General features: G+C 46.4%; 1 protein-coding gene across 1 annotated transcript in view; it reads left to right on the top strand.

Moving 5' to 3' along the window:
* The window catches only part of PNO1 (partner of NOB1 homolog), a 269,091-nt gene that overhangs the window by 92,397 nt on the left and 157,360 nt on the right, over nucleotides 1–19,334 (top strand). Inside the window, exon 3 of the mRNA XM_069608144.1 lies at nucleotides 3,866–3,949. Within this exon, the coding sequence (XP_069464245.1) occupies nucleotides 3,866–3,949 (84 nt within the window). The remainder of the gene's footprint in view (nucleotides 1–3,865; nucleotides 3,950–19,334) is intronic.

Below are 19,334 nucleotides of genomic sequence, written 5' to 3'. Positions count from 1 at the left end.
AGGTTTATATCTACCTTCAAGTTGCTGATGGCTCCTTTTAAAAGGTATATGGGGTTTACTTACCTTGTTCTGCCTTGGGCCATCCTAAAATAAGTTAGAACGTTATTGCTTACATTAGTCTGTGTGTCACGAACCTGAAACACAACTGTAATCGTATATTACAACATTGGGTTTTACCTGCCTAGAATAGCTGTGCCATTCTAAAAGTGTTCTGTAGTTGTTGCTGACCTTGCAATCCTAAATTAGTATACAGTTATTGATTTCCTTAGTCAGTGTGCCACTGAGCTGAAAAGCAACTGTAATTGTATATTGCACCGAAAGGTCTTACTCACCTAGTATAACTGCGTTATCCTGAATGTGGTTAGAGTTTTCTACGGTTCCTTGAATGAGTGTTCCACTATTCAGAAAAGTATACTTGCAGGTTAGTTTACCAAGTGAGTCACTGCACTACTGCTAGGGTCTACTACCTTTTATTACTGAAAGTAACCAGAAAGTAATTTATGGTTTTACTCCCCCATGAATAGGTGTGGCCTATACTTGTGTGTTTGATAAGGTTTGACTTGCTTAGAAATACTGTTCGTTTTCTGAACAAGGTGTCTACTTTGGTCTGTGTACCTTCAAGCGTGTTTTTATAATGTGTTTATGACTCTACGACAAAGTACTTAACCCAAGATTTAACTTTGCCTAACTGCATTTAAAATAAACCTTTACTTTTTTAATAATACTTCTGGTTCTATGTGTTTCTTTGGAACCCTTGGTATACTACCTTCCTACACCTCTCTCCCTCCTAGACACAGTTGGTACAGCCATATACTAGGAGTGGAGTCTTGTACTGTCTCAGATGAATGGTTTTACTACACCCTTAGCTGGACTTCAGAAAAACTGCCCTAACACTCCCCTTGTATCCTCTTCTAGGGCAGCCAGGGAAAGGCCATCGCTTTTGTCTCCTGACCCTGGCAGTGGAGAAGCGAGGGAGGATCACCTGTGTGGAGTTTCATTTGGGATTGGGGAGAAGATCTCCACAGGCAAGACATGGTATCCCCCTGTCTCTATTGAGAATCACCCTCACCTTCTCCTAGCTGTTGTAAAACCTCTTGCCCTTATTTCCCCGCATTCAGCCCACTATAGTACTGAGACGAGGAAGAGACCTGTGGAGTGTTTTAAAGGTCAGGCATGTCTCGAGTGTTCCACTAAATGCAGCCAGGCAATTACAATTTGGTGCTCATACCTGCAAACTGGTTGTAGGTGTATAAAAAGGGAGGATACCAGCAGCAAAGGGACCAGCAGGGAACCTTGTGTGCGAGGAGGCAGCCGAGGTGGGTCCTGCAGGAGAGCCCGAACGCTGGCATATGACCCCAGGAAGCTGTGGAGCCAAGAGCCAGGTGGGTCGCGAGAAGGCCACAGATGTGGGAGCCTCATTGGGAAGAGGTTCACCGCCAGAGTTGCGGATGCAGAAGGAAGCCAAGTGACCGTCATCCGCGGAGGGAGAGCAGAGCTGCCGGCGGGAGACTGAGAAACTGAAGTGCGAGCGAGGCTCGTGGTTGAAGGAACACATGTCGGCAGAGCCGAAACGGAAGTAAAGCTGCCCAGAGACGATGCCAGGGACTAGTGAGTCGAGAGGGAAGATCACTAGAACCGGGGCGCTTCTGGATGCTGTGGGGAAACCAAAATGAACTGCTGGATGAATGAAAAGTATGAGCAAGTTGAAATAAACCCACAGCAACAGGTTGAGAGAGAACTAAAGACATCATTACTTGCAAGCGGCAGATTAATAATTCACAGATATTGAATACCAAACTGAATGAAAGCTTTTGGCAAAACTATGACCCGATGACAAGTGTGTGTGAAATTCATATACTGCCTATTTGAAAAGTAAGCCTGAGTCGTAGGAAACACAAATGGAAGCAAGTATGGAAGATTGCAAGAGAGCCTGGCGAAGGACCAAAATTGCCACAAAGTGAACTATATGTGAAAATATATTGAGGCAAGGCCAAAGCAAAGACTGGCAAAGGAAGAAACTGTGTGGGTTAATCCAAGAGTCTTATGTGAAGCCAAGTGAGTGTAGGTACAGATACAGAAGAACCTGTGTGGGCTAGAGAGCCTAGGGTTAATGGTTGCACAACCTGTAATGGGTGGACTGTGTGGTCCGACAACTGCGCCTATACCGGGGGAAACTCCAATTGTGAAAGTCAGAGGTTGCTGAAGTGAAACGAGAGAAATCAATCTGCTTGAACTATGAAGAAAACAGAAGGAGTGTAAAGTTGATTTGGAACGGTTTTTGGACATTGAACGATTGAGAACCAGTACAAGTTGACTATCGTGAACTTGGGAAGGGAAACCTGAGGATTTGTGTAACTGTCTTGAACTTGGGGAAAGGGAGCTGAAAAGTAAGCCAGGAGCTTGGAGAAGCTCTGAACTTTATTTTGAACAATATTTCTTTTATTGCTGATATCCCAACACATTGTGTCTTTTAGTTGGGGGGCAATAGGTTTTGGACACGCATACTTTTAAGTTTAACTTTCTGACTCGAATTTTCCTTAGTTTCTTTTGGTAGGGAAATCCCACCTTAGTATATGGCAAGTTAGGCCTTCAGCCATCCTGACATTTTAAGTTAATACAACAATTTTGTTTGAACTTTGAATCTTGTCTGTGTCTTGCTTCATGATTCCTTCACAGGAGGAGGCAGACAACCATTAAAGAGGACACCAAGAACAGGGCTCGAACCCTGATGAATAGCCATTTTGGATATGTGGTACTCGAGGCATTTATTGCAGTGAGGAAAACAAAGCGGCACGGATGTTCATCTGGAAAAATATTTTTTTAAAACATTGAGCTGCCACTAGCTTGTTTCGTGCACCTCACAAAACTAAGCGGGATATTGACGGCAGCTTCTGTTGCACTATAAAACCATGGTTCAAAAACATGCTCATTCCCTACACTGGTAGCCATGGAGGCTGGCCAGTGCACCCCAAACTAAATTGAACTGCCTCACAGCCTAAAACTCGCCCCCCCACACTCCACCTTTGGCCAAATCACCGGAGGCCTACGCAGGTAAGCTGGGTGGGCTCTATTGAAATCAACAAGGTTGGGAGGAGTTGTTGCAAAACGGTTCCTAACGCCATGAGTGTCAAAGAGCAAACAGAATTAATGCCTATTAAGTTGTAATTGGGAATGACATGGGTCTTTGTTTGGGAACTTAACAGTACCATTTGTACTGGATGGATGTGTTCTGGGTTTGCTGAGGTCTAGCAAACGAGGAGGAAAATAATTAGTGCCGTCCCGTCTATGTTCTGTCACACCGCCTCCTTGCTGTGGAAGCGACTTTAGGAGGCAAACTAACAATTTTAGAAAAAATTGAGGACATCCGTAATCAGCCCAGCTCACCACCATCTAAACCCTAAGCACCAATAGAAAATTGGGCAATCAAGAGCTCTAACAAATATATACTTGAATATATGTGCTTGAATAGAAGACCTGCATCCATGGTTGTCATTTTGGTGGATGATGTACGTTGATCTAGAAAGTTCCATCTGTAATGCAGCGTATCCAGTGTTAACTGGACTCATTTTTTCTTTTCTTCTTTTTTCTTATTTTTATCTTTTATAAAATGGGTTTAATAGTTATATTTTGGAATGTAGCCATTGTAAGTGCACTTTGTCAGAAATCATGTGTGGCTTCTTTCTCTTCTGTAGGTTTTGTCCCTTGTGTGCAGCATTCTACGGAAAACATTCTTCTCACACTGTCACAATTTGTGTGTACACACGTGAAAAGCCATTAACCAAAAGGAGACTGTGCACACAACTTGATTTTTCCTAAATTAGAAGTAGGTATTCAAGATTTATAATTATTTTGTTTATATTTGCAGACCTGTAAAGAAACAACCGATGTGGGTGCTTTAACAAAAGCTGCAGATTTTGTAAAGGCCTTTATTCTGGGTTTCCAAGTTGAAGTAAGTAATTATTGAAATTGTTTGGATCTCTGCAAATTGTTGTTGAAAATGTTATTTTAGTCTAATTAACCAGCATAATTTAATACACTTAGGTAATATAAGAAAATGTACTTCCATTTGTAAGAAAAAGCGGTCCCTGATTTTTGCATAGTTTTTCATTCTCACAGACCGTGTAGCCAGAATACACGGGGAAGAGAAGTTCTCAACATCTACTCCTATAAGCGCAGGTGTACCGCAGGGAGCCAGTATCTCTACTCTTCTCCAACCTATTCATGAAATATCTATGTGTACTCCTAGAATCCATCAGCGTTCATTTTACTAACTACGCCCATGATACACAGCTGGTGTTTGAATTGGAGGATTATCAAATAGATAAGGAACAGATTACAACCGTCTACAACCTGGTAGACAAATGGATGGAAGACAATTGCATGTGCTTGAATAGCAAAAAAAAACAAACTCATGATTTTCGGTTCCAGTCAAGCGAGGGGTAAGCTTGATGATGAGTTCGAAGAATTTACTATGAAAGACTCATGCATTAAGGTGGTCCCCAATGTGAAAACACTCGGGATGATGCTGGAGGCGTCCCTGGGAACATAATCCACCAACTACCTTCATAAAAATCAGGCTACTGAGAGCCATACGCCCTTTACTAACAGAAAATAATGCGACCACAATAGCCAGGGCCATTATACTGGCACGCCTTGACTACGGCAACTCACTGCTGCTGGGAGCATCTAAAGAATGCATTAATAAATGCCAGATAATGGAGAACATTTCAAAGAAGGTAGCAGGCGCTCCTCTCCAGAAAGAACATGGCATGATAACCTGTTCTGAGATGAGAGTTTGCAGCACACGCTTTTTGCTCACTGTACCTTTCACAGATGGGAAATATCCATTTGCATATCAGTCTTTGTCCCGCCCACATGGGCAGTCCAGCACCGAAATGCAATGCAATTCCTCTCTGAACAAGAGTACCAAAAGCAACCCCATACACGTGTTTCAGCCTTGTTGGGCCTCATCAGTGAGGTGAAGCTTTGTCTCTCTCTGAGCACAGTGAGCAGGGAGTCCACGTCTGGTTGCCCCCAGCCAACTCAGGGTGACCAACCCCAAGTTCCTTGCAAACATTTCAAAGAAGGTAGCAGGTCCAGATAATGGAGAACAATGCAGTTTGGATCATAAAAGGGATCTATAGAAGAAGCCATGTGACAGAGGCCAGAAGATCCCTCGGCTGGCTCAGAGTAGAGGATAGAATCCTCTTCAAATCCACGACGCTGGTTCACAGATGTTTATATGGAGTGGCTCCATCTTATCTTAGAGCCAAGTTTACACGATATATCCCTAATAGGGCTCTAAGATCCCTATCACTAGGCAAGTTACAGATACCTCAGGCACCCAAACTACTGGTGCTGGGAAATCTTTTCCGGTCCGCGCTGCTCAGCAGTGGAACAATCTTCCAGTTACTCTGAAAGCAGAGCCAAATCTGTTAATTTTCAGGAAAAATTTGAAGACCTATCTCTTCAAATAACGTGCCACCTCCTAGCTGTCCATCTATCTCTTGCCTAACATGAATCTGTCTCTCTGCGCCCTGATGCCTGCGGGCTACCGACGCATTACAAACAAGCAAATCAAAATCAAATCAAATTGAGCACGGCATTAGTGGAAGCTGGCCATAAATTCTTAAGCAAGAACACCTTCTGTGAAGATCCCAGCCAGCATGCTCTAGAGTCTGACTTGGCTTTTAGAAGCTGCTGTACTGCAAATGCTGCACTTCTCTCTATAAAAGGAAAGAACATACATTTGGTATCCACTGTTGGAGGTTCCCCATTATTCTCTGTACACCACAGGGGGTTTGCCGCAGAATAAAGGCATACTGCTGGTGTTAGTTCACCAAAATCCTATTGTTAAGAAAAGTGACACTCTAGCCTCCTTGATGATATTTCTGGCCCCGATGATACTCACAGCGACCATCTGAAGAATAGGATCATATTCTTATATATGGATGACAGGAAATTATCCAAAAAACGTAATTGTAGAACGAAAACATAACCTCAAAATCTCACGCGACTAATCACGGTTATAAAGCAAGCATTAAAGCAGTCACGGGGGCCCTTGAGTTGCATTTGCATGAATTTTTGTTTAGTAAATGTCCTCCTTTTGGGACATCTGTTTTTGTGCCACATAATGCCTTAACGATATTTGATTGATTGGGATTGCATAAGGGAGATGGTGCACAAAAGTGTGCACTCTCTCCTTTGATGGCTTCTACGAGCTGAGAACATGACCCCTTTTTTAAAAGCTGCACATCTAGGGAGCATAGAAGTTGCAGGAAAGGCCAATGACCTCTGCCTTAACGCCAGTAAGACTGAGATTCTACTCATCGGCACACCCACTCCCTCCTTCCCTGCAGCTCTCTGGCCGGCCTCCCTTGGCCCCCTTCCCGCCCCTACCTGCAAGGCTAAAAACCTCGGGGTCATCTTCGACTCCACACTCTCCTTCTCTCCTCATATATCTGACGTCTCTAAGAAGTCACACTACCAGCTGCACCTCCTCAGAGGTATTCTTCCCTTCCTCTCCTTCCCCCAGAAGCTCACTGTCTCCCGAGCCCTGGTTCTCTCTAGGCTGGACTATTGTAACAGCCTCTATCTTAATCTGCCTGCCTCCACTCTCCGCCCTCTGCAACTTATCCAGAACAGAACTGCGAGACTTGTCCTTGGCCTCAAGCCCAGGGACCGTATCTCTCCAGGACTGAAATCTCTTCACTGGCTCCCAGTGGCTGCGAGGATTAAGTTCAAAACCCTCTGCATTGTCCACAAGGCCTTCTGGGGCCTGGGGCCTAAATACCTTCAACTCTCTCTTCCTAAATATCTTCCTTCACGAGCCCTTCGCTCATCCGTCTCCAACTCCCTCATGGTCAGCCGCTTCTCGAAGCAACGAGCTGGGGGTAGATCTCTCTCCGCAGCAGGGGCCTCCCTCTGGAACAGCCTTCCTGCCTCCCTGAAACTTGAGGAGAACCATCTCCGGTTCCGGAAGTACCTCAAAACCTTCCTCTTCGCTTCTGCCTTCTCTCTCCCTCTCCCCTGCTAAACCTGCTTAACTCCCCACTGAATTCTGCACTAAACCTGCATCTGGGCCACTCTCAGCGACCTCGGTCCAGGGCCCAGCCACTCTCGACTTGCACTGCCTCCCTGGCTCCCCCTGCACTGTGGGACTGTCACTGTATCCCTACAGCCCCCCTTCCCAGCACTTGCTCTGCACTTACCTCGCACTTGCCACCAGCGGGCCCTTTTTATTTATTATTTATTATTTTATTACACTACTTACCTTGTACTGCACTTCCCCCCCACCTCCTCTCCTTGCACTTTCTCCTTTTCCCCTTACCTCTGCACTTGCGCGATCTGAATGACACCTGGCCTAGTAGGATCGTTTGTCTGTCTTCCCCTTGTTTCCCTCCCTCCCTGCCTCGTCGCGCCTTGAAACACTTGTGTATAGGCGCGTTACAAATACCATATCATATCATATCATATCATGGGGCTAGAACTCCAACATGACATTTATTGTGTACTAGCCTAAGTACCCGGCTTTGCCCGGGATGTCAATTCTCAGATTTTTTATTTCATATTCTGCCGAAAAAGATTAACAAATATTATTGTTTGCCGCAAAGGTAAAACGTGATCATGTTAATTTCACTAATTAATTGAGCACCAAATTTTCCACTTATCTTTGAATTTAAATTCTCACATGAATATTATATTTGTATGTTTACTCTGATTTGCAGTGGTGGCCATTGTCGCATCTAAACACATACTGTAAATCAGAGAAAGCATAGAAATATGATATTCATGTGACAATTTTATTAAGTTGGTGTTCAGTTAGTGAAATTAACATGTATAGAGTTTATTGCAAAAGTAATAAATTAAAAGGACACACTCAACTCTCTTTGAAAATAATTAGAAAACAAAAAAGTAAGACCAGCACAGTGCAATGATGAGCATTTGCTACAAATGACCTGTAGATGGCACGTGAAACACTGCAAAACCAAATGGCGATATATCTATATCTATATAGCTGGTATGAAGATTATATGGGAATATATCTTGTACATTGTTCTAGAGGTTTTTATTGTACTTTCAATTTCATGGAATAACATGTGAACATCTGCAACCTTTCACTATGGCAACCTGTAGATGTGGTTATGAGTTTGCTTTGGTTTAATTCTCTGATTGGTTGTATGTCGAATTGAGCATAGTTGGAATTAAAAATGTTTTTTTTCTTTGTAATACATTTATTTGGTAGTTCACTTTAAAGAATAAGTGATGGTAGGGTAAGGGGTGGCCAAGCGGAGAGCCATGAAGACATGGCTCCAGTGAAAATGGTGCTTGATGGGCTGCTCCACCGCTCGAACCCTCTTAGGTTTGCCCCAAACGAGTGTGATAAAAGCTATGCCAGCCCAGGCCTCGGTAAACACCTGGGGCAACGCCTGCAAGGAAAACTAGACTCTGAGCAAGGTAGGAGGTAACAAGGCGCTCTGGTTGGCCCTCTGTGATGGTGCCTCAAAAGCCTGCCGCAGTCATGTGTCCTAGCTGTGAGGGACGAGTGCCAGGAGAGCCCTCAAAGCTCTCAGTGAGGCGGCCAGGGAAGAGCCGCTACAGATGGCAACGTCTCGGGATATTAAACAATGAGCATCTGGCACTATTGAGCTTCCACCATTAGCGCATGCTGCTTATGCCTCTGGGTCCTAAATACAGCATGCAGTTCTTGGAAAACCCACAGGAAGCTAACCGACGGGCAGGCTACCCGACCCAAGTTTGATGACCTAAGTTGAGTGGAGGGGGGAGACTAGAGACAAAGGGACTTGTTCCCAATTTTATCATATGGTGGACCGGGGTGGGAAGGGGAGACTTGCACACAGATGCTTACTTACCCCCACTGACTCAGATTTTCCCAGATGTCATTATGTATCGTCTCGGGGCTTGATCTTCCGCCCTTTGTTCTGGTGAGAGGTGCCCAGGAGTGAGGATTATTTGGTCGTGTGCAACTGCATGATGAAATCCCTGCTGAGGAGGAAACGCGGAATCCAATGATACAGGCCTCCGTGGGACACAACCGGATGGAGGAAGGTGAGTTTCAGCGACGTCACCATTTGCAGGCGACAACAGGCATCCTTCTAGTCGCATTAGCTGCTCCAGGACAGCTTTCCTTGAAGTTAGGAAGCTGAAATTCAGGGCAAAGATAACTTGTGGACAAGCTGACCACCACCAAGGTTATGGGCTTGAATCCTACCAGTGTTAAGGATCTACACCATTCAAATAGCTAGTAGTTGTCCAATTGGGGCCAACTACTGATGTCACCTCTGCCCCAGTAGCAGACTTTCTAGAACCAGTGATGTGGACTGGGAGAAGTCCCTGCTCCTTTCCTGGGCGCCACACAAAGACTCCAAAGCCTGCGAAAGCAGCAGTTTTCCATACAGGGCAAGTGCATGACCTTATAAGGACTTTTGACCTGAGAAGGCATGAAGGACTAACCTCCTTTTGGACAAAATAAACTGCAAATAATCTTGTGACGCACTAATGTGCACACCAAAAAGAATGCAAACACTATACACATGTAACTGCTGCCACTAGCTTGTCTTTAGGCACATATAAAAGTAACCAAAACTCCCATGTGTAAAAAAGCTATTTTACACTGCACTGCAGGGTGCTGTGAGCAATTTTAGAATACAAGAATTAAAATGGAAAACAAAGTTTCCAAGGACTGATAGTTTGATGAACTGATCGGTTTCCCCATAACATATGAGCAAAAGGCAAGGAAAGTGAAGTTGAATGATTTACTTCCATTCAAAAACCCAGGAGAGGACTAAAAACTGAGCAATAATAAAAGGGCTCCATTTCAAACTATGGAGGGACACTTGAAAAAAGAAAATATTTCCTAACACCAACAACTACTGTAAAGTATAGTAAATGCTGCACATAATATGATAGGTTATTTATAATGCGCTTTATACCCAGAGGTCTCGAAGTGCGGACCACTGGATCGAACCTGTGGTGCTCCGTGTCCTCTTGCTTTCAAGGCGAGCACATTCATCCTGAGCGATCCTCCCGAGATTATAGAAGCAGACTCCTCGAAATGGAAGAGCTCGGACTCGCGAACACCATGATGCGGCAAACGCAAGAACCAGTGACCATGAAGCAGCTGCAGCAGACCTGCGTTGAAGTCCATGCTCCTGCTTCCCCACAAGCTTCTCAAGAACACGCCCTGCAATCGGAGCGAATTTACAGTCCATGCGCTTGGAGCTGAGGCTAGAAACTGCAGCACTGGGAAACTGATGGCATCTGTAGCTGAACTAAATAAGCAATATGCACATCAAAGCAGTAGAGGTTCTACCTGGAAGAAGCAGAGCACACTGACGAATCGTAGGATGTCATACCTGCTTCTGAAGGGGAGCCCCTTCCATGAGGCCGGGGTGGTGAGGCTGCTACCCTATAACCCCCCGGGGGGTGGTACTCAGCAGGTCTATCTCATGGCAGGGAAAACCCCATTTGGGTCCGGTTGGTTTGTTTATTTATAAAGCGCGTCCGAACCCTCAGGTAACTGGGCGCATAATCATGTGCACAGCAGAGTTACAAATCGTTACAAGACATCATAATACAACATACCGAGCATACAAAACATCATAATACAACAGACAGAGCATACATTGGTTCAGGGTCTGAATGTTTACATAAAGTAGACTATATTGAGAAGAGTATGTACAGAAAGTAGGCACAAGATAGTTGCAGTGGCGAATGAGGACCGAGTTACAGATTGGTCCTGAATAGGCTGTAGATAGGGTAAGCATTGCTGATTGCATTACAATTATATTGCAGATAGAAATCGGCGGCTGGCCGGTCGAGTCAGTGAGAGTCAAGAAGTCTAGGCTAGTACCCTGATTTAACCATAGCTCTGAAAGGCCAGAATGCGGATACCGATCTAATTGTAGGAGGGAGGGTGTTCCAATATTGTGCTGCGAGCACTGGGAAACTGGAGCCTCCTGCTGTTTTTAGGTTATAGTTGGTGATCTTTAGTTGGTGCAGGTAAGGAGTTCTGGTGGCTCTAATGGGGCGGTGTCTAGAGAATTTGTCTGAAAGGTAGCGTGGGGCAGTACGTGACAAGCACTTGTGGGTGATGACCAGGGTTCTTGGCTTAATTCTGTCGCGGATCGGGAGCCAGTGGACTTCTTTGCTAACCGTGGATATGTGTGCCTTGCGCGGGAGGTTGAGGGCACATCTTGGTGCATTATTTTGCAGGATCTGGAGCATGTTCAAGTTTTTAGTGATAGTGCTTAAGTAGAGTGTGTTACAATAGTCTAATTTAGACAATATCAGCGCTCTAGAAAGGGTGAGGCAACTAGAGGTGGAGAGAAAAGGCCTGCAGGCATTGATCAATTTATTGGTGTAAGAGGTAGTAGAGATGGTAGTTTATTTGTTTCTTTAGAGACAAGGTAGAATCGAGGTATACACCTAGAGTTTTGACCTCTTTGGATACTTTTATGATGTTGCCATCAATGGTAAAGGATTGGTACCTTTGGTCCAGTTTATTGAGGCAAGCCTGGGAGCCTACGATAAGCAATTCCGTCTTATCGTCGTTTAGGCAAAGACTGTGTGTAGCCATCCAGGCTTGGATTTCTAGGTAGATGTCATTAAGTTTAGCAAAATCTTCTTCATAGCTGCCAGTGAGTGTGATGAGGACCTGGGTATCGTCAGCATAATTAGTGTAACTGACACCCAGATCGTCAAGACGGTCAAATGGGAGCTTCGCGAAGATGTTGTAAAGAGTGGGAGAAATGCAGGAGCCTTGGGGCACTCCACATGTGATTGGGATAGGGTCAGCAGCCGCAGTGGGGGCGAAGACTGTAGTCGACCTGTCAGACAGAAATGACTGGATCCACTTCGTGGCATTCTGAGAGAATGCAGCAGCCGAGGAGAGGGGTTGAGTAAGGATCTGGTGGTCAAACAGATCAAAGGCAGCAGAGAGATCCAACAAGAGCAAGATGGCCAGTTTGCCCTTGTCTTTGGCATCATCCATTTGGATTTTTAGATCCAAGAGGGCCGTTTCCGTCCCGTGCCTTGGTCTAAAGCCGGATTGCCGCAGGCCTAGAAGGTTGTCTTCCAAATGTTGTTGTATTTGGAGATAGGCTACCCTATCCAAGATTTTGAGAGGAAATTGGACTGTGGTGATGGGCCTGTAATCAGTGGGGATGTTGGGATCTAGGTTAGGTTTTTTGAGCAGGGGTAGGACCCACGCTTCTTTAAGGTTGTTGGGGACCACTGAGTTTTTGAAGGAGGAGTTGATCGGAGAGGTGATGAGAGGGGCTAGATCATTAGCCCCGTCTTTGATGACAGATGCGGGGCAAATGTCACCTTTGCAGTTGGATGGTTTGAGACTAGCGATTATCTTGATTACTTCCTCTTCTGAGACTGGTGAGAAGTGCAAGGAGGGACAGTTGGGGGTGGTGTGGTTAATTTTGCTGCTGGGGTTCTGCTTGGAGGCAAGGCTAGCTTTTTTTGCTTCTATCTTAGTTTGTAGGAGGGCAATATTGTTAGCGAGGGCGAGCTGGATATTGTTACACCAGGCCTTGTCTTTGATACAGTCCTCTGTAGGAGGCAGTGGTGATTCAAGTTCTTTTAGTATCGAAAAGAGTTCTTTAGTGCCGGATTTGGCATTTTGTATTCTCAAGTTGTAGATCTCTTTTTTAGCATTTGTCGGTGAGGCAGCTGACGTGAATGTCTTTCGTGGAGAGAGAAGGGGCTTTTCTCCAGCTAGTTTCTGCAGTTCTTTTAATATTGCGGAAAGCTTTTAGTTCTGCTGAGCACCATTTGTTGGAATGGGCAATAGGTTTGGCTTTACGTTGTTTGAGGGGAGCAATCTGGTTAGGGTTAGTTCTAAGGTATTGTTATATAGGTCTACTATGGCTGCAGGGTTGTTATTTAGCGTTGGTAAGTTAACTTTACTGATGGGTGCGAGAAGAGGTTTGAGGTTCTCTATAGTGATGTTGCGGTTATTTCTGGAGATTATTTGAGGTAGCTTAGTGGGTCGTGCGGTGGATGGTGAGGATCTAGGTAAAGAGAAGGTAATAAGGTGATGGTCAGTCCAAGCACAGGGGGTGATGTCCGTCAGTGAGAGGTTGCAGTTGGCATCTGCAAGCCAATCCAGGGATCTTCCTTTTGTATGTGTAGGTTGATTAATGTGTTTGGTGAAGCCTAGATGAGTAATCGTGTCATTAAGGGAAGTGACCTGGTTATCATTGGGGTCATTGAGTCCCAAGTTGAAATCTCCCAGGATGATGATTTGGGAACTCGGTTTCAAATTGGTGGTGAGTAGGGGAGAGAGATCCTCTTCAAAGGTGGAGGGGGTCCTGGGGGTCTATATAATATGGAGCAGGATGGTTTGTGTGTCAGATAATGGGAGTTTGATGGATAAAAGTTCGGCTGAAGGTAGGATTGTGCTAGTTACTTCTCTAATGTTTAGGGTGGATTTTGTAATAATTGCTATTCCTCCTCCTATTCCATTTTTTCTGTCAGCTCGGATGAGGTTGTAGTTGTCCGGAGTAGCTGGAGCTATAGTGGGACCAGCTGCAGGGTGGAGCCATGTCTCTGTGATAGCGATAAAGTCTAGGTGGTTAGTGGAGATAATGTCGGCGACATCGGCAACGTGGGCTACCAAAGAGCGAGCGTTGATGAGAGCTCCCTTGATGGAAGTCTTTGGAGAGTTGGCTTTGGTGTGTGGTGGCAAGTGAAGTATAGCTGGGTTGTGACTCGACGGGAGGTCAGTGAGTGAGGTAGGCTGCTTGGGGTACGTAGTCTGATTGAAAAGCCTTCTGGTGAGTTTTGTATCAAGAAGAGTGCGATAGCTGAGTCTATCGACCAGTGACGACCATATCTGAAGAACGCGGTATGCCCGCCAATCACCTTACCCTACACCCCTTCTCTACAAAACGCCACCTCTCCTTCACGTCCTCCCTTTCCACCCCTACCTTCTTATACCATATACTTTTGTAGCCCAGCAAAAGTAGAGAGTACAGTGACTAGAAAGATCTCTCGTGAGTTTCAACATCATGCCTCCCTCAGTACTGGGATAGGGAGGAGGAGCAGAGCAGTCCCGAATACTTGCCAGAATCACTTTGTGTAGTCTAGTGGTTTACAAGAGCTGATTGAAAGAAGCTGTGTTAAAAGTAAAGAAGGACTTGATGAAGTGTCAAGCCTTCCGGGTGGAACAGCAAGAGCAAGCACAGACCAGAAGTGAAGGTGGAAGCTGACTGGGACGCCGTGAATGGAGAGAGTCGGAGGCTGCTCCAGGACGTGGGGACAACACTGCAAGAATGCAGGCTGAAGCTCCAGGCATCCCAGAGACCCGGGGAGTGTGCAGGGAACAAACCGTGTTGCCAGGAACGCAGGGAAAGTCTGCAGAGCTGCCAGAGAGTGAGAGGCTCCTGAACACCACTGGATCCCTGTAACAGAGCCCAGCATCTCCGGAGCAGCAAACACCCGCGCATTGAGATTTGCGGGTGTCCATAGAGGTGCTGAAAGCCTAAGGAGGTGGTCGCTCGAGCTGAAAGGCTGGGAAAGGGAAGGTCTGGGACCATGCAACGATGGGAGAAGTGGTTGACTGGATATGTACGAAGACTGGACTGGAGAGGGAACCAAGCCTACAAAGTGGGAAACTAAAGTCGGAAGTGTGAGTCTGGGACCTGAAACCCATGTAAAGAGAACTGTGAACCTGATAAGCAGTGCATGCAGTAATTGCCAGGTGAGTAAACCAAGTCTGTATGTGCCATTTTCTTCTTTGCAGTACCTGGTGGGAGATAGCCAGGACTGCCAACCAGGGTCAGGTACCCATCATGGCTTGGGGAGTTTTTGTCACGGTGCCTGGTGGGAGGAAACGGTCGGGCAACCAGAGTCAAGGACCCACTCGTTTGGAAACTCATCCAAGCTCCTTTTTATTTTTGTGTGCAATTGTGCCTGGTGAAAAAGAACCAAGTGTACCACTCAGGGTCAGGAACCCAGAGACAGAAAAGACTGAGAGCGGACAACCAGGGGATGGATTTCCCCCAACAGTTGTTGAACTATGAGGATTCTGAACAAGGCCAGGGAAGAGAGATATTCCCCAATTCTTCAAGGTCTGACGATTCAAGAATAGTCTTTTGTCCAGGGGAAGGGTACGACTCCCTTTGGGCTGGAAAGACGGAACATTTACTTTGAACTTAGATGTCGGGGACAGAGCTGGGATTCTGACATTGGACATCGCTACTTTTGCTTTTGACATTCTGACACGATTTATTTCAGTTGAGGCAGGGAAACCCCTTTTAGTAATGGAGAGATGGGGTTTTCTTTTTTACTTTTGAATAAAAGTTTCTAATGACCACCATGGCCCTACGTGTTAGTCTTACTTCTGGACCCATACAACACGTCGTTGTGAACAAGCGATCCTATCGGAACGAATGGACTGCATAGAGCAGCAACTAGTAAGCAGGTTGGAAGAAGACGTGGAAAATTGAGCCTGCTTTAAAAGTATTAGGCTCTGAGGAGCTCCGAAACGTGTTGCTGACCAGGACCTGAAAGACTTTGTGATGGACCTATTTCACCATCTTTTACAACCTCCTGCAGATGCAGAACTAGTTCTTGACTGCACTTGGTACATACACATTTTACCAGAAAAAATAAGCAGATCCCAGACGTCCTAACAAGGGTCCAGTTCTGCAGCAAAATGGAGCAGATAATTTGTACAGCCAGAGCACAGAAAACATATAGTCTTCAGCGACGCAAGAGACATTATAAAAAGACTTGTCGCAAACCACCATGTTTAAAAGGTGACACTGAATATGGCTCCCTCTTGATTGAAGGACGGGAAGAATTACAAATGGTGGTTCCCAGGCAGGCACCTAATCAAAACGGGAAGAAATAAAACGTATCAATGGCGGTAGAAGCAACAGACCTTATGTCCACAGAAGAACACCACAATGCACTAGTTAAGAGGGTCCACAATTATGTAAAGACAAACTCTCTAGGAAAAGGGGTAAACCTAAAAGGCGCTGGGCAGAGGAATGGACCAGCCCAACCAGTCCCTCCTCCAAAACAGTTGTTGCTCCAGAGCCACATTGTCTTCCTGAATCCTATACTCGTGAGCCTTTTGAGCATATAAATCCCGGTCTCACTGGTAACCATGAACTCCAGATATCAAGAGCAAATGTAACCTGGTGGCCAGTGCTCCAGATAAGATTTTGAGGTGGGAGTATTTTACGCATGATTTTTCAAATTAGAGTGTAAATGCAATTTCAAGAGTAAAAATGAGTTTTCTCCTCTGCAAGAGTAAAACGTATCCAACATACTGCATATGGGATTCTGCCACGATCTTGTCATCATTTGATGGCGATGGATTGGCAAATTGGAAAGTGGGCGGTTCTAGTCACGGATTTGGCTCTCCCATGTATGGCCCAGGAAATATTGCTAACACTACCACTCCCACCAGCATAATACAATGTCTGAATGGCTTATCGTGCTGTTCCATTCAGTTATGCAGCTGAAAGTTGTCTCAGATTATCTTCCCCCTAGGCTGGGTGATGACGAAGCTTGTTTTGGGAAAGGGTCAGTCTGAGTGGTTCACCCCCTCCCGCCCCCCCCGTGGAGTAATAATGGTGGCACTGATTAATTTTGTGCAGTGCTTAGAAGCTCCACGAATCCGGCACACAGCGGTATATGAATTACCAAATCATTGTTAATCTATTCTTTCAAAGAATGTGCCAGTAAATAGACCAAGGAGCCAGTTTGAGAGAATGTAGTCCCATAATTGGCGAGAAGGCTCATATTAAGCAAACTGTCTTAAAAAAAATAAATATATATACAATTCCCTTTGGATGTTTGGCCCGCATCTCTGGGTCTATTGGAATGCAGCGGGCAAGACGTTATTGCAGTCAGCGTACACACAGTCAGACTTCACCCCGTCACCTGTTGGCTCCAGGACAACACACCTCTTTGTTAAAGGCCCACAGAGCTCGCTTGAAACGAGCTTTCCAGCAAAAACACTTCTGGGCCCAACATGTTTTGAGACATCGCAAAAGCGGGGCTGTGAAAACAAAATTCTGCGCATAGCCCAGTGGCCGTGGCCAGCGATCAAGGGCAAAGTCAACCCAGCGCCCTGTAGGGAAACACTGCAGTGATTGAACGCCGGGCCTGCGCACCTGGAAGGTGAGAATTCGCTTGCAATACAAGGCTGCAGGTTTTATTTCCTAAGCAAAGCAAATACTTATGGACACAGATAAAAAAAAGCTGCACGTATGGGGCCAAAAAGGCCTTTGTGGGTAGGGTGGTGCAAAGTCACGGGAGGGGGCAGGCACCAGGGTGCATTGGCCTTCGGGTGTCGACAGGTACCTCTTGAGTGGTCTGCTCATGTAGGCATGTCAAGGCCCACCCATGCCTCCGCTCTTAGGCCCATTTTGCCTGCCCAACACACATTTACTCTTCCAAGCCCATTGTGTCAAGGCCAAACCGCAGAGGGCACAAACTCGATGGTGCCCGTCTAACCTTCCAGGGACCAACACTGGCCTCCTACCAGGCCTGGCCAGTGGCCCGTGGGATCAGCTGCGATGCCCTCTCGAGTGTCAGGGCGAACAGAGGGGCCAGTATGGGGAACAGAGACCGCTTTCAGAGGTGGCCCAGGTAACGTTGCCTACCGAAGCCCAGCTCTGGGAGAGGGAGGCTGAAAGTGGCGCCTGCCGCATTGGCTGCAATAGCCACCTGTCTCAACCGCCGAACATTAGGTGTCTGTCCTTCTATGCGCATCAGTTAAAACAGTGGGGATGCAGGCGACATGCCAGGTGGGCATGAGCTTGTCTCCTCTGTGGTGCTAGGCATTCTGTTCACCAAGGCCGACACAGCCCCTCAACGTTCCGCGGTTAATAATCAATAGTTCTAGTAAATAATATTAACTGGTTATTACAGCGCTTAGAAGCAGGGAGGGGGTGCTGCATCATGCAAGCTTTGTCTGATGGTGTGCACTTATCTGCCCTTCACTTTGCCGTTCATTCTCGTCTCTTCACTCACCCACGCAACATAACCCGCGCAAAGGCAGGTGCATAACATGTGTGCATAACATGTGTGCATAACATGTGTGCATAACATGTGTTCCAGCGCTTCGAGGACGTACCAATGCCAGTTAAGCGCTTTACAAATGCTATAGAACATAAATTCCAGACCAGTATCAGGAGTGGGTAAGCGACCACCACCAGGAACAATCCTCACACCCAGGCAGAGTACCCCCCTGCCCTGTAAACTGATCGGCCCCACACATTCCACCCACCCCTCATCCTTACTTCTGTACCTCGGTGCAGTAGCACTCCAACGTGACACAAAGCTGTACACTGCACAAGAAACCCACCAAATCGCCAGGTGAACTCGCGTCACCTTACCCGAGTATTAATCTTACTGACCAAGAAATACCAGGTGACCCCTGCAGCAGGTGCACAACCCACCGAGTAGCTTGGCTCATTTGTAGTGAATATATAGTCCCCAATGCGCCCCATGAACCTGCGCGCAGGACACGCCCCCACTCTTTGAGCCTGCTGGGGGTGCCTGTCTGGGCTGCCACATGGGGGTAGCGCGCTGACTGCAGGAGCTCCACCCCCCGCCCCCTTACAGGCTACAGAGGGTACCCAGATGGGTGCCCGCTCCCCACATCCTAGGCACATGTGTGGCAGACAACCCTGCAGCTCTTTCAAAAGAAACTAAAAGCACTCCCAAAAACACGTGCCAACAAGATGTGCCTGCCCCCCCCCATGCTGAAGCCTGAAAAATCACCACTGACAAACACCTCCCTGCTGCCCCCCCCCCTCGCCATGTAATGGGACCAAAAACAATTTAAAATTAAAAATGCAAGCTCGGAAAATAAATGCCTACCCTACCACGCGTTGTTTTATAATGTACAACGTTACCAATCCATATCAGACCTGGCTAAGAATTACAACAACTACTAAAGGGAACTTAAAATCAAACGCACCCTGCACAGGTACGTGGATTTATCAGAAGGGCTCACACACTCTCTGAATCCAACAACATTAAGTGCAGCGCCGGGAACTAGTGCCGAGAGGCCAAAACCCAAGCGCATAGAGGACGAGGCAGGCGCAGCATTTTACCTTCTGGATTCAGCGAGTTCCATATGTGTCAGCCGGCTTTCATCTGTAAAGGAAGGGCAGCCTGAGTCCCACGATCCAATCCCGATGACCACAAAGCACACTACCCTCCGCACCCCTGACTCGCTGTGTGTGTACGAGCTGCGCGCAGCGCCCCCGTCCTTAAAGTCCAGCCTCACTCGCCCATCACAATGATGTCAGAAAGATGTTCTATAATAAACTCAG

This window comes from Ambystoma mexicanum, chromosome 4q (genome assembly GCF_040938575.1).
Source record: "Ambystoma mexicanum isolate Mex_15411 chromosome 4q, UKY_AmexF1_1, whole genome shotgun sequence".
Taxonomy (NCBI): Eukaryota; Metazoa; Chordata; class Amphibia; order Caudata; family Ambystomatidae; genus Ambystoma; species Ambystoma mexicanum.
The sequence above is the reverse complement of the archived record's forward strand: the minus strand, read 5'-3'. Positions and strand labels throughout refer to the sequence as shown.